The sequence below is a fragment of the Myotis daubentonii genome, chromosome 11 (genome assembly GCF_963259705.1).
Source record: "Myotis daubentonii chromosome 11, mMyoDau2.1, whole genome shotgun sequence".
Taxonomy (NCBI): Eukaryota; Metazoa; Chordata; class Mammalia; order Chiroptera; family Vespertilionidae; genus Myotis; species Myotis daubentonii.
This window is the reverse complement of record NC_081850.1, coordinates 81,783,237-81,797,605: the sequence shown is the minus strand read 5'-3', so window position 1 is coordinate 81,797,605 and position 14,369 is coordinate 81,783,237. Positions and strand designations below refer to the sequence as shown.

Sequence of the window (14,369 nt, the reverse complement as noted above, 5' to 3'; positions counted from 1 at the left end):
CCCCTCCTGCTTCCTGGGCGTCTGCTGGCGGGAGCGGGAGCGCTCGCCCTCACCCCCGGAGAGAAGTCACCGCGAAGCCGTCCGGTCCGGTCTGAAGCCACGTGGCTGCTGTGTTAACACAGGACGAGCCCATCTCCTCCTCCTCCCAGGGCTGCTTGTGGCAGGTTCTGTTTTTCTAGACTTTGGTCTCTTCCATCTAAACTGTCCAGCGTGACCGCGGTGACCGGCCTCTCTCGTGGCCGTGGAATGTCGCGGGGCCCGCGATGCCATGGCCCTGAGGAGGCCCGTTGGCACTTTCTCCTCCGGCACCTCCTGCACCGGCATCGCCCTGGCCTCATCCTCAGACGGGGCTCCACGGGGACAAGGTCCTACCGGCTGCCCCTCCCGCGCCCCGCGCCCCCCCCCCGCCCACTGGAGACGCAGCAGGTGCGCAGGCACAGGGCGCTCCCTCCGCAGCCTGACCCCCAGGCCTGGCTCCTTCAGGGAGAACGGCCCTGAGAGACCGAGGTCCGGGCGGGCACCGCTGAGCGATGCCACTGTTCCAGGCCCTTTCAGAGCCCAGAGCTAGGAAACGTTAAATTCACTCATTTAAACCAGAGTCTGCAGTAAATCGAACTCCCCACCCTGCCCCCCTCACAGGGGAGCCCAGCTGTGACATCACACCACCGTGGGACGGGCAGCGTGGGCCCCACGTTAGGGAAGAGGAAACAACCCAGTGAGGGAAAGGGGCCTGGCCGTGGCTCCGGGGATGGCGAGGGGCGAGACACCTGGGCTGCGTGGGGGTGGCGGGCGCAGCAAGGGCCTGCTCCAGACTGCGTCACCCTCAGGCCACCTGCTGCATCCCTGTGCCCCACGCTCGGTGACACCCTCGTATCTCACATGCATGTACACATGTGCATGCACACACGCACACGTGTGTGTGCGCACAGCCCCACGTGTGCCGCCTTCTCTGTGTGCGGGGATGGAGCGCACGGCAGGCCCCGCCGAGAGTCGCTAGAGAAGGGACGGAGCCGCTGGACAGGCCAGCTCTGACTCGAGCTGCAGGCCTCAGGGCATCCACTCTCACCCACTTCCTGCGGCCCAGCCTCTGGCCTGGCCTCACCCCCTGACCTGGCTGCAGATCGCCTGGTGCGAGCACGTGGCCTTGCGTGTGGCTTTCCCAGTGCCTGCCACCTGTGCCCCGCCCTGGCCCCCGCCACCCCAGGACTCACCTGGCAACGACGCTGATGTCGAAGCCAGGCCGGCACCAGGAGTCCATGAGGGTCAGGAGCCTCCACTGCAGGCCCGGGAAGCCATCCACGTAGCGCTCCACGAGGCCCAGCTGGTCCTGGAGCAGCAGCGGGGCGCTCATCTGTGGGTGGGAGGGCGAGGGGCACACCTCAGGCTGCGGCCCGGCCTGCGGAGACCCACCGTCCTCCTCGGGTGCAGGGAGCAGCCAGCATGTCAGAACCACAGGGCCCGGGCCCACCTGCGGACCTGCCCCGGGGAGCACAGCCCAGCGGCTCAGAGCCCCTGGGCGAACCCTGCACACGCGCACACCCCAGCGCGCACACATGCACGAACCACAACTCATGCATGAACATACGTGTGCCTGCACACACACTCATATGCACATGCACGGGCCCCTGCCGCTCTGGGCCTGGTCCCTGCGGCTGTGGTCCCATGTCCGTGATGAAGGGCGGGTCCTCATCTTCACGGAGCTGCGGAGCAGCATGGAGACCCCCAGCGGCAACGGCCCCAGGCCCGGCAGGAGGGCGTGCCCGCACACGGCCTGCCGCAGCCACAGACCGCAAGCTGCCCGGTTCCGCGGGCACCCAGGGGAGCCCCTGCTGTGGTATTGGATGTGGAAACGCCAACCACTCCCCTGCCAGAACCAGGCCTCAACCAGCCCCTCGCTCCCGTCAGCGCCCCCATGCACCCTCAGAGGCCAGGCTGGACGGGGGCCCCCCCGGCGGTCCTCACAGGACCCACCCCTGGGAGCCCCGGTGGCCACCGCAGGGCAGAGGCAGACTGGCGCGGGGCTCCTGGGGCTGGCCACGCTCTGAGCATCTGACACTCAGGGGCAGGTGCGTCCCTCCCCGCCCGCCTCGAGGTCCCCCTCACACATGACCCCTGTCCTCCGGGCCCGGCCCGCCTGGTGGGAGCCAAGCCCAGGCCCAGCGTGGGCAGCCGCCCGCCGACAGGCCTGGGCTGCATCCAAGTTGGAACCTGGCATTTGCATGAGAAAGACACTCACCATTTCAACGTCCAGTTCTGGCTGCAGACGCAGCTTCGTGCCCAGCATGACAGCCTGGCGGACACAAAGGAACCGTCACACTGGGCTGGGGACAGGCAGCCCTGGAGGGCGGCCACCCTTCTGCAGGGACGCAGCGAGGGCTGCCCGTCCAGCCGCGTGGCCCCCAGGCCAAGGGGCCTGGCCCCTGCTCTGAGCCAGACTCTGCATGGGAGGGGAGGCAGGTGGGGACAACCCTGTGCCGCCCCTGGATGGGGTCTCAATTGGGGGCTGGACCCAAGTGGCCCAACCCGGGCCTGCTCCTGAGTGGGTGGAGGACGGGGCGGCGGGCAGAAGCCCTCATCACGTGCCCTGGAGCCCAGAGCCGCCCCGGGACCTGCGGAGGAAGAGGCTCTGGGCCGGCGGCTTTGTGGGGGCAGCTGTCCCTCAGACGGGTGGGGGGGAAGGGGGCGTGCGCTGGGGCCGGTCCCTGACCTCGGGCCCTGGACAGAGAACACGCCGGGTCCTGAGCGCCCGCACGTAGCGCAGGCCATGCTATTAATACTTTCCATACATCACGCTCCCATTATGAGCAAAAATAACCACAGGGCAGCCGCCCGCCCGCAGGCTCACAGAAAGGACGAAAATAGCGGCTGGGAAAGGCTCCCCAGGCCTCCGGCCGGATCTCAAGGGCAGGGCCAGGCCGGGGCCTCTCCCAGTGCACACTGACCCCTGCCCACAGCCTGGCCGGGCTCCAGCGATGGGTCTCCACCAGCCTCCTGGGGCCCAGGGCCGAGAAAGGGGGCACAAGGTGGCCGGGTGGGCATAAGGCCAAAGGAGGGGGTGCAGGGCCAGGGGAGGGGGCGCAAGGCCAGGGGAGGGGGTGCAGGGCCAGGGGAGGGGGCGCAAGGCCAGGGGAGGGGGTGCAGGGCCAGGGGAGGGGCCGTAGGGCCAGGCGAGGGGTTATCAGCGCTCAAGTCAGGTGGGTCCAGCTCCTCTGAGGATGAGACCACCTCCCTCAGGCCCCACCCTCCATGGGCCCCCACCCCTCCAAGACCCCCTCTGAGTCCTGGAGTGAGCCCTCAGGCCTAGTGGGGGTGGCCTGGGTTGCAGGTGGTCAGGGGAAGGCCACATGCAGGCCAGGCACGGCCCCTCCCTGTTCTCCAGCCCCCGGGCTCCCTCCTCTGCCTGCCAGGACTCCCTTCACCCCAAGGAGCCAGTGGCGTCCGGGGGCTGCTGTGCCGACACCCCACCTGCCCACTGCTGGGGGCAGGGCCTCTGCCTGGGGTGGGGCCAGTGTGGCGGGCGGGCTGCGCTCGAGCTCAAGCCTCTCCTGGGAGAAGCATGCCCACCTGCTGGCCGCACACGACTCTGTCAAAGGGTTTTCCCTGCTCATCCCCTGGTCTCTCCAGAGCAGCCAGCTTCCTGCCCAGGCACGGCCAGCGCTCTCCGTGCAACCTGGGTGCCCTCTCCCGGCCGGCGGGCGGCCAGGCGGCCTGCTCTGTGGCTGGAGGTTGGGCTGGGGGAGGGCACAGGTCCAGGGGAGAGGCTGTCTAGTCTCACCCAGCCACGGGAGGGCACCCCCACTCCATCTGGGGCGACCACTGTAATCTGGGGGACCGCTGGTAGCAGAACCGCCTCCTCCAGGAAGGCCCCCTAGCCCAGCCCCATCTTGGGCTTGGGTGGGGTTTTCCCATGGTTCTGCTAGATTGACTCTGGCTGGGCTTAGAGTCAATCTCTGGTCATTTCTGTACGAACTGCACCTGAGGTGCGACGGGCCAGACTGCCTGGTGCCCAGTCACGTGGGTGTCCCAGCAGGTGTGGGAAGATCACTGCCCGCCCAGGTGCCTGCAACCGGCCTCAGACCCAGGTCCAGAGAGGCACAGGGGTGGGACGGCCTGGGCCCCGCAGAGGGAACTGCCCAGGGCTGAGTCGCCCGGCCCCTGCCGGCCTCTCTGACCTCCGCACAGAAGACCAGAGCCGGAGGGGAGCCCAGGCTGCCTGGGGGCCAGGGCGGGACTGTGGGAGCCTCACCAGACAGGCCCAGAGCTGCTGCCTTTGGGGACAATAACCAAGAGAACCCACAGGGCCAGGTGGCCACGTTGGGAGGGGGCCTAGTGCCCGGGCTGCCCGTGGCAGTGGCCTCGGACCCAGGACGCCGCCTCCCACCTCTGAGGCTCGGCTGGGCCTGGAGCCAAGCCTCCCCTTTTAAGCAAAGCTCTCTTTTTACCTTGATAAGCTGTTTAAAAAATGTAAATAAAATAACTCCGCAGACAAAAGCGGGCATTCATCCGGCCCAGAGCCAGCCGCCGCCGGGACATGAAATACCGCGTCGCATTGAGTGGGGTGCCCGCTGCTCCGCGGGCTGAATGCGCCGCGGCGCGGGCACTGGAGCGTACACCGCCCGCGGGACAATGGCCGCTCTGCGCAGAAGGGCCTGCGGGGGACAAGGGCCCCCTTTGTGTGGGAGCTGCCTCGGAGCGAGGAGGCGCAGTCAGCGCCAGACACTCTGAAAGGCCCGAGTGTAACAGGAGACGCGGCCACGGCCGTCTCCTGCCTCCCGCCTCCCGCGTCCTCCGGGCGCAGCCGCCATTCAGCCTGAGAACGGCTGAGCCCCACGAGCAGGGGCCGGCCCCGCATTGTCCCCGCGGCCATCCTGGTGTCCAGACGCGAGCCCGGGCGGCCCGGGGCCGGTGGCAGGGAGCCCAGCTGCCCGCACCTCCCGGCCCCCAGCGCCTACTTTCCCGTGAGCCTCCTCGCCAGGACGGGCTCTCGGGAACGAGGGCCCACGCAGGGGCGGGGTCCGGCCTCGGTGCCCGTCCAGCCCCGGCCGCCACGGGTGTGAGGTCACGCCGAGCCCTGTCCCTGGTCAGGCTCGTCTCTGGGCCCAGGAGGCCGTGGTGTGGGAGCAGGACTGTCTCTGATCCCCGGACACTGGACTCCTCCCTCCACGGGAGCCCCCCACCCGGCCCTGCCCGCACCTGCACCAGGACCCCGGTCGCAGCCCTGCCCCACGCCCCAGGCTGTGGCTGTCAGATCACGGCTCCCCCAGGCACCCTGCACCACAGCACAGCTCAGCCGCCGCCCAGGCACCTCCCGCTGCCTATTGCCCCACTGGGACCCGAGTCCCCAGGAGCCGCTGGCCAGGCTCCCCTCCCATCTCCAGGCTCACAGACAGCCCAGCGAGCACCCCCGACGCCAAGCCTCGGTCCTCACCCTCCGTCCTCACCCCAGGCCCACGCCGCAGCCCCATTTCCAGTCGCTTCTGTGACCGCCTTCCCCCCAGCAGGGGGCAGAGGACGCCTCTTGGGCACCACACGCACAGCTCACACGGGCAGCCTCACCCACACGGCCGGTGATCTGTGTCCCAGGTGCCAGCCCTGTGCCCCCCACTGAACCTCCGTCCCAAACAGGAGCGTGATGCTAGGGGCTGGCCCCGGGGCTGCTGGTGCAGGTGGGATGCGGGTCCTGCCTGAGCCGGTGACGGCCGGGAGCCCCCAGGACCTCGGGGAGCCAGTCCCTCATATTGCCACCGCTGGCCTGACCAGGAAAAACGCAGGGGGACGCCCACAGCTTGGCCCTCAGCTCCGGGCAGGGCCCTGGCAGGTCCCAGGAGCGGCAGACGCGGTGCCCAGGGCTCTCGCGATAGAGGCCGGATGTGCACTGTCACTGAGCAGACCAGGCATCTCCCAGCCCGGCCTGGTGTGGCCGTGGCCGTGGCCATAGGGCACACAGGGACCCACAGGAGGGCCCGTCTTCACGGCAGCTGGTGGGCCAGGCGGGGACGGCGACAGAAGCCCAGCGACCTCAGGGCAGGAGAGGGGGGCAGCAGGCTGACCCAGGCTCAGGGGTGGCATGTGGGGGCAGAGGGACCATCACTAGCTTCTCCCATGGCCCTGCCCTTCCGGCCCCCAGAGGGTGTGCAGGATGTAAAAGGAGGCCGGGCAGCGTCCCAGGCAAGGGGCTTTGGTGCATGGCTTTCGGGCCAGAGCCGGGTGCCCCCGTGCCGCGGGCAGAGGGCGAGGGCCCAGCACCTCAGGAGGAAGGACCCGGGCACAGCATGGCCCTGAGCTGGGTCCCAGGTGGCTGGTCCCCAAGCCCCGGAACCCCCAGGCGGAGAGGCAATGAGGTACTTCCGGGTGGACCCTTTGAGCCCAGCCCTCTCGCTCACCCCACAGACCCCACCAGCAGACGGAGCCGCAGCCGAGAATCGGGAGTGACCCCGAGGCACCGCTGCCACAGGGAGGTCACACTCACCTCCTTGAACTTGCCCTCCTGGTGCAGCTGGTGGACGTGGGCCAGCAGGGACCCCCGGTCTGCTTCCTGCAGCTGGAAGATGCTGACCAGCGGCTCTACGAGACTCGGGGGGCTCTCAGCCAGGAGCGTGGCCGCACGGGCCTGCAGTGGCCCCAGCCCCGGGCTGCCCTGGAAGCCCGAGACCTGGCCTCAGCTGGTGGTGACCTGGCCAGGGGCTTGGTGCGGGGCGGGCAAGGCCCGGAGGTGGAGATACCGTTGAGGGAGATGTCAGGGGCTGAGGGTCAAGCCCACAGGCCAAGGTGCGATGGCCGGTCTTCAGGCCGAGTCCCCAGCCCCCACCACCCGGGCAACCCCAGTGGCTGCAGAGGCCCGTCAGCTGGGTAAGCAGGTGGGAGAAGCCGTCTGTGGGACGTGGCCAATGGGGCCCCGGGGGAGGGGGTCTTACCTGGGGGGGCCCCGGGGGAGGGGGTGTTACGGGGGGGGCCCCAGGGGAGAGGGTCTTACCTGGGGGGGCCCCGGGGGAGGGGGGCTTACCTGGGGGAGCCCCGGGGGAGGGGGTCTTACCTGGGGGGGGCCCCGGGGGAGGGGGTCTTACCTGGGGGGGGGCCCCGAGGGAGGGGGTCTTACCTGGGGGGGGCCCCGGGGGAGGGGGTCTTACCTGGGGGGGCCCCGGGGGAGGGGGTGTTACCTGGGGGGGGCCCGGGGGAGGGGGTGTTACCTGGGGGGGGGCCCCGGGGGAGGGGGTGTTACCTGGGGGGGGCCCGGGGGAGGGGGTCTTACCTGGGGGGCCCCGGGGGAGGGGGTGTTACCTGGGGGGGGCCCGGGGGAGGGGGTCTTACCTGGGGGGGCCCCGGGGAGGGGGTGTTACCTGGGGGGGCCCGGGGGAGGGGGTCTTACCTGGGGGGGCCCGGGGGAGGGGGTCTTACCTGGGGGGGCCCCGGGGGAGGGGGTCTTACCTGGGGGGGCCCCGGGGGAGGGGGTCTTACCTGGGGGGGCCCGGGGGAGGGGGTCTTACCTGGGGGGGCCCGGGGGAGGGGGTCTTACCTGGGGGGGCCCCGGGGGAGGGGGTGTTACGGGGGGGGGGCCCCAGGGGAGAGGGTCTTACCTGGGGGGGCCCCGGGGAGGGGGTCTTACCTGGGGGGGCCCGGGGGAGGGGGTCTTACCTGGGGGGGCCCGGGGGAGGGGGTCTTACCTGGGGGGGCCCGGGGGAGGGGGTCTTACCTGGGGGGGCCCCGGGGAGGGGGTCTTACCTGGGGGGCCCCGGGGGAGGGGGTGTTACCTGGGGGGGCCCCGGGGAGGGGGTCTTACCTGGGGGGGCCCCGGGGGAGGGGGTCTTACCTGGGGGGGCCCCGGGGGAGGGGGTCTTACCTGGGGGGGCCCGGGGGAGGGGGTGTTACCTGGGGGCGCCCCGGGGGAGGGGGTCTTACCTGGGGGGGCCCCGGGGGAGGCTGTGCCTGCAGCCAGCGCTCCAGCTCCCTCATGAGCCAGGCCTCCAGGGAGGAGCCCTTCCGCCGCCAGGCCCTGCGGCCCTCCAGCAGGTCCAGGAGGGCAGCGCGCGGGTCGTCCAGGGCAGCGAAGCCCCGCCAGGCCTCCTCCTTGAACTGTGGAGACGCCTCAGTCATGCGTGCTCGTGCCAGCCCTGCCGGGCTCAGGGGCACAGCGGCCTATCGGGAGGCGGGACGGGCTCGGCAGCCCCCACGGTGGCAGCTGGTGCTCCCGCCCTCGCGCTCTAGGCCACAGGCCTGTGTCCTCCGGAGCTCCCACGGGCAGGCCACCCGCACCCACAGCTCACCTGCTGCGGCTGCCGCGCGGACCACAGCGCCTGCAGGGTCGGCAGGAACCCCAGCATGTCCTGGCCTGAGGAACAAGACAGGGCCACGCGGGCTGTGGGTGGGGGGCGGCGCACCTGACACCACCCAGTGCCCAGGGCCTCCCGCCCCCTCTGGCCGGAGCTCCCACTGTCCCTCCCCTGGGCCTGTCCCTGCCCCTCACCAGCGGGCATCACCTAGCGGCTGGGAGCCCAGCTGGCATTGCAGCCGCGGGAGCTGCAGGTCTCGAAACAGCTCTGTGAGCTGGGGGGCCGGCAGCAGGACCACGCCCACAGCCCTGACCAGGCCCCCCGAGGGCCCGCCGAGCCTGCAGGCACGTGCAGCGGGGTCTGCACCCCCCACCTCCGCATCATGTCAGAGCCCCCCCCAACCACCGCCCCCGCCTCTGGTGCCCGGGCTCCTGCTGCGCCCTGGCAGGCCGGCCGTTCCCCGCAACCTCCCCACACGGCCAAGGGCCCCTGGGCCCCACCACAGCCCTGCTGCTCGTCCAGCCGGCCCCGCAGGACGGCCTGAGACCACAGAGCGGGCACGCGCTTCGCCCAGTGCTGGCCGCCAGCCCCAGGGGAGGTCAGGGCCCCCCTCAGCGTGGGCAAGGACAGTGCCTCAGACCAGGCCAAGGTCAGCACCAGCAGGGCCAGCTGGTCTGGAAACGTCGCTGCCACCTGTGAGCCAGGGGCCCGGGCACCAGCTCTGCGTCACCCACAGCCACCGGCACCCCCGGCTGCTTCAGAGGGCCACCCAGGCCCCCACCTGTGCCTCACCAGCCTCCTCTCTATCCCATCCCACCCACACCCCTGCCCTCCACAGACCCCAGGCAGAACAGGCCCTGCCCCCGCCAGGCCCCTCCTCACTGAGCCGGTGCTGAGCACAGGACCCAGAGGGAATGTCCGAGAAACTCCGTTCTGTCCAGAGCTACCCCGGCCCCTGGGCTCAGCGCTGGGAGCACAGGGGGGACGGCAGCAGGGAGGCTGGGCCCCTGGCCGGTGCGGCTCAGTGGACAGAGCATCGGCCTGCGGACTAAAGAGTCCAGGTTCGATTCCAGTCAAGGGTACGCACCTCGGTTGCAGACTCGATCTCCCATGTGGAACGTGCGAGAGGCAGTCAATCAATGATTCTGTATTCTGTCTCATCATTGATGTTTTTCTCTCTCTCACCCCCTCCCTTCCCCTCTGAAATCAATAAAAATATATTTTAAAAAATAAAAATCAATGGAGGATTTAAAAAAAAAGCGACATGGAGGAACCTCGCACGCCTGTGACTGAGAGACGCTAGGCCAGTGGTTCTCAACCTTCCTGATGCCGCGACCCTTTCATACAGCTCCTCCTGTTGTGGTGACCCCCAACCATAACATTATTCTCGTGGCTACTTCCTAACTGTAATGTTGCTACTGTTATGAATCGTCATGTAAATATCTGACATGCAGGATGGATTTCCATTGTGACAAATTGGACATAATTAAAGCATAGTGATGAACCACAAAAACAATATGTAATTATAGATGTGTTTTCCGATGGTCTTAGGTGACCCCGAACCCCAAAGGGGTCGCGACCCACAGGTTGAGAACCGCTGCGCTAGACTGACAGGGCTCCACATGGTGTGACACTAACTACTCGCTGGTTGTGCCTGTGTTTGGGGCCTCTCAGGCCACGCCCGACAGTACCCGCCCCCCCCAGGAGGGGCAGCAGGGCCAGGCCACGCCCAACAGCACCCTCCCCCCCAGGAGGGGCAGGCAGCAGGGCCAGGCAAGGGACCTGCCCACCATCCTCAGCACCCCCAGACCTCGACAGTTGTGGGGCTGCCTGCAGGGTCTCTGACCCCATGGGGAGGGGCAGGGCAGACCCACTTCCCTGTGAGACACAGACACGTTCCAGAAAAACCCAGCTGCCAAGTTACTGTCTATACAGACCCGGTTACTTCATCGCGCAGCCGGGCTGAGAAATGGGACACCAAGTGGGTGGAGCGGGGGCAGGGAGTCCCGGGTGGGCTGGACTGAGAGCTGGTTGGCAGACACCTGGCCTCCAGCAGCGGGCGGTCTCCACGGAGCCACCCCGAGCCCCACCGAGCAGCCGGCGCAGGCACACCCCGGGGCAGGTGGCGGCTCTCGGCTCAGGATCTCAAAGGCTCCTACCCCGGCCTGGCGCGGCCGTCGGCCCAGCAGGACCCAGTCCCAACGCTGACCCGGGCTGCCCAGACCACAGGGTGTGTCCACCGGCGGCCTGAGCACCCGGGGGCACCGGACACCTGTGTTCGTCACAGTGGCTGTCAGTCCGGGACTGGCCATCCACCCTCCCCACGGCGCCGAGGGGCCCAGCCCGGGCCGTCCACCCGGGAAAGGGCCAAGGTGTGAGCCCCGCGAGTCTCGCGCCCGCACTCCCACCCGCGGGCTGTTTCTGAGAGGCCGCCCGCCGGGAGCCCACTGCTCTGCCGCCGCGGCCCTGGTCCACCCCACCTGAGCCCGTTGTCCTGCTTCATCAGCAACGGGGAGCCTCACCGCCAGCTGCTCAGCACAGACAGGGGCCAGCACCCGTACCCCGTGTACCCCGGCCCAGGACCCCCGCTCTGCACACGCACATGCATCCCACACGTGGATCATGCCATGCACGTGCACCACAGCACACACCACACTCACAGACCCGTGTCACTCCCCCGACACACGCCCCAGCGCGCACCCCGCACCCCTCCCCCCGCCAAACGCAGCCCAGCTGGACTGAGGACTGTGGGGACACAGCCCCCCCCACAACAGCACTCACCAGGAGCAGGGTCACCAGCGGGGTCTGCACCAGCGGGAGCGGGGGGGTGTCCGGGGTCCATCCTCAGGGCGGGGCCGGCACAGGGAGGCGCAGGCAGCCTGAGGAAGGCGGGACTAGAGGAGAGGGACAATCAGGCCTGGGTCCCACCCGGGGAGGCGGAGGGATCCCGACGCAGGCACGCAGGGCCACCTCCCTATCTCAGGGGCCGGGGACCCCGGGTGGACCTGCAGCGAGAACCCACGAGCCCCCGCGGCTCGCCCAGGCTGGACCCGGCGCAGGTGGCCACCAGGTTCCCGCCGATGCGCATTTGACGCTGGACGCGCCCCGGCATTTGCGGGGAGCACCCTATTTTTCCTCCTTGAGCCTGTTTTCTCGAGGCCTTGTAAAGACTTCTTGCTATGCTCTGGTCGGTGTGGCTCAGTGGATAGAGCGTCGGCCTGCGGACTGAAAGGTCCCGGGTTCGATTCTGGCCAAGGGGGCATGTACCTGGGTTGCGGGCACATCCCCAGTGGGGGGTGTGCAGGAGGCAGCTGATCGATGTTTCTCTCTCATCGATGTTTCTGACTCTCTATCCCTCTCCCTTCCTCTCTGTAAAAAATCAATAAAATATATTTTTTAAAAAATAAAGACTTCCTGCTCACAGGCGGCTGTGGGTATCACAGGACCACACGTGGCCGCCTGCAGGTCCAGGCCGGCCTGACCCAGGCGTCGGAGACAGCCCACCTGGAGGCCGCTCCCAGGGGCTCCTCGGCTGTCTCTGTGGATCTTTGTGTCCATATTTCTCTTTTTTTAATACGTTTTTATTGATCTCAGAGAGTAAAGAAGAGGGAGAGAGAGACATCAGTGATGAGAGAGGATCATGGATCGGCTGCCTCCTGCACGCCCCCCACTGGGGATGGAGCCTGCCATCCAGGCATGCGCCCTGACTGGGAATTGAACCCTGACCTTCTGGTTCACAGGACATCGCTCAACCACTGAGCCACACTGGCCGGGCATGTCCATATTCCTAAGGAACATACAGTTTGGCCATTTCTTGGGTTTCCTGTCTGACTGGCCAGCTTAGAGGTAAGAGCTCGCTGTGGGCCCACGCACCGCAGCTCCTGGAGGCGGCGGCAGAGCAGTGGGCTCCCGGCACCAGGCATGCGGCGGGCCTGCGAAGACAGTCCTGCAAACCCTGCTCACAGCTGAGCCGCGTGGGGACCACCCGACGCCTCTTCCCTGCACCGTCCGCTCTGGCCATGTGGAGCGCCGGTGCCGGCCAGCCCTCCCAGTGCAAACACATCAACCGGAAAACAGAGTTCGGGCACTGATTGCGGGCATCAAGCAACACGCGGCCCTGCTTCCTGCGAGCGGGGCAGGGCCCGCGGGGGGCCTGGGGTGACCTGCCAGCCACGCCCCCTGACCTGGGCCCGGCGCACTGCGTCCTGCCGCAGAGGAGGTGGCAGGTCTGTGGACAGGCTGTCCTCTCCCGTGTCCTCACGGTCCTCCTCTCCTCCTCTCATGAGGTCACCAGTTACAGAGAACCTCATTTTACCTAAATCGCCTCTTTAAAAACCCCTGTCTCCAGCCCAAGCCGGTGTGGCTCAGTGGGTAGAGCGTCGGCCTGTGGACTGAAGGATCCCGGGTTCAATTCTGGTCAAGGGCATGTGCCCGGGCTGTGGGCTTGATCCCCAGTGGGGGGCATGAAGGAGGCAGCCAATCCATGATTCTCTCATCACTGATGTTTCTATCTCTATCTCTCTCCCTTCCTCTCTAAAATCAACGAAAATATATTTTAAAAATCCTATATAATAAAAGCCTAATATGCTAAGTGTCCAGTCATCTGGTCGTCCATTCAACCAATCAAAGCATAATATGCTAATGATATGCTGACTCCGCTCAACTGCTTGCTATGACGTGAACTGACCACCAGGGGGCAGAGAGTTGACCAGTCGACCAGTCGCTATAATGTGCACTGACCACCAGGGGGCAGACGCTCTGACCAGTAGGTTAGCTTGCTGCTGGGGTCCAGCCAATCAGGACTGAGGGAGACAGGCCGGACACGCCCTGGAGCCCTCCCACAGTCCCTCCCTGGCTGGCCAACCTCCCGCGTCCCTCCCTGGCCCCAATTGTGCACCAGTGGGGTCCCTCGGCCTGGCCTGTGCCCTCTCGCAACCTGGGCTGAGGACCCCCCCAAATGCACTAATTTCGTGCACCGGGCCTCTAGTAAACAAATAAAAGCCCCATCTCCAAATATGGCCACTGGGAGTCACGGCTTCAAGATGAATTTGGGGGTCGACACGGTTCAACCATAACAGGGGACCTGGACACCCATGGTTCCTTCTCCTGAAAGTGGCAGTGCTGCCCCATGCTAGCTGTTCGGGCCCTGGGGAGGTGGGGGGCCCAGCAGCCAGGTGCCCCTTTTCTCCGACCCTCTGTGAGAGCAGGAGGGGGCTGCTGGCCACACACAGGGGAGAGAACCAAGGCTTGGCCCGTTCCTCCCACGGCACCCCGATTCCCTTTCACTCTCTCCTAGAGACATGCGGTCAGGGCAGCGCCCCATGTGGGCAGTCAGACCGGCTGCTTGCCGCCTGGACAGGTGCCACGCCTTCCCCACACGTTCCAGGGCACCAGCCACAGCAGGGCCCACACGGAGCCACTGCCCCCCCCCACAACCCCCGAGTACCGCACCCCATACAGTCCCCAGGCCAGCCCCCACTTCCCCATCCCCCTTCCCCAGACCCCCACCCTCCAGGGTCCCGAGTTGGCAGCGGCCGGGAGCTGGGGGCCCATCTGTTGTCCAGGTGCTGCTCACCCCATCACGGCTGCTCTCCATCCGGGTCTCCCATGAGCCCACCTGTCTGTCCATATCCCGCCTGGCCTCTCCTGGGGGACTCGGCACCGCGCTGGGCACGGAGAGGGCAGCCCGACCCCACGGTCCCTAATGGCTGGGCCGCCCCATCTCTGGGGCCCTCTGACCTCACAGGGAGGATGACTTGGACTTGCCAGGGGCCGCCACAGGAAGCTGGCCAGGCCCCAGGTTTCCATGGGGTCAGTTCACAGGCGACCCAGGCCGCTGGCATGCTGGGCGCAGTCACTTAAAACGGATGCGAGGCCGGCAGGGGGCGCTCAACCCCCGTGTCAGTTACAGACCCAGAGAGGCCACCCGGCAGGTCCACCAGCGGGACCCCGGCCGGCACCTGGGCCAGCGAGAAACCACCTTCCCGAGCTCTCCCTTCCGCACGGACTGTGGCCACCGCCTCCCCAGCCTCCTCCCTTTTCCCAAAGGGAGGTCCCCTCCTTCGTCGCCCGCCCGCGGATCTGCTGCAGGAGCTCCTCCGA

At 67.7% G+C, this 14,369-nt stretch overlaps 1 protein-coding gene across 1 annotated transcript in view; it reads right to left on the bottom strand.

The window, feature by feature from the left end:
* The window catches only part of EXD3 (exonuclease 3'-5' domain containing 3), a 44,648-nt gene that overhangs the window by 28,505 nt on the left and 1,774 nt on the right, over positions 1-14,369 (bottom strand). The window contains 6 exon segments of the mRNA XM_059658578.1: positions 1,212-1,351; positions 2,237-2,290; positions 6,470-6,637; positions 7,897-8,070; positions 8,262-8,326; positions 11,049-11,161. Of these exon segments, the coding sequence (XP_059514561.1) occupies positions 1,212-1,351; positions 2,237-2,290; positions 6,470-6,637; positions 7,897-8,070; positions 8,262-8,326; positions 11,049-11,109 (662 nt within the window). The 5' untranslated portion in view covers positions 11,110-11,161.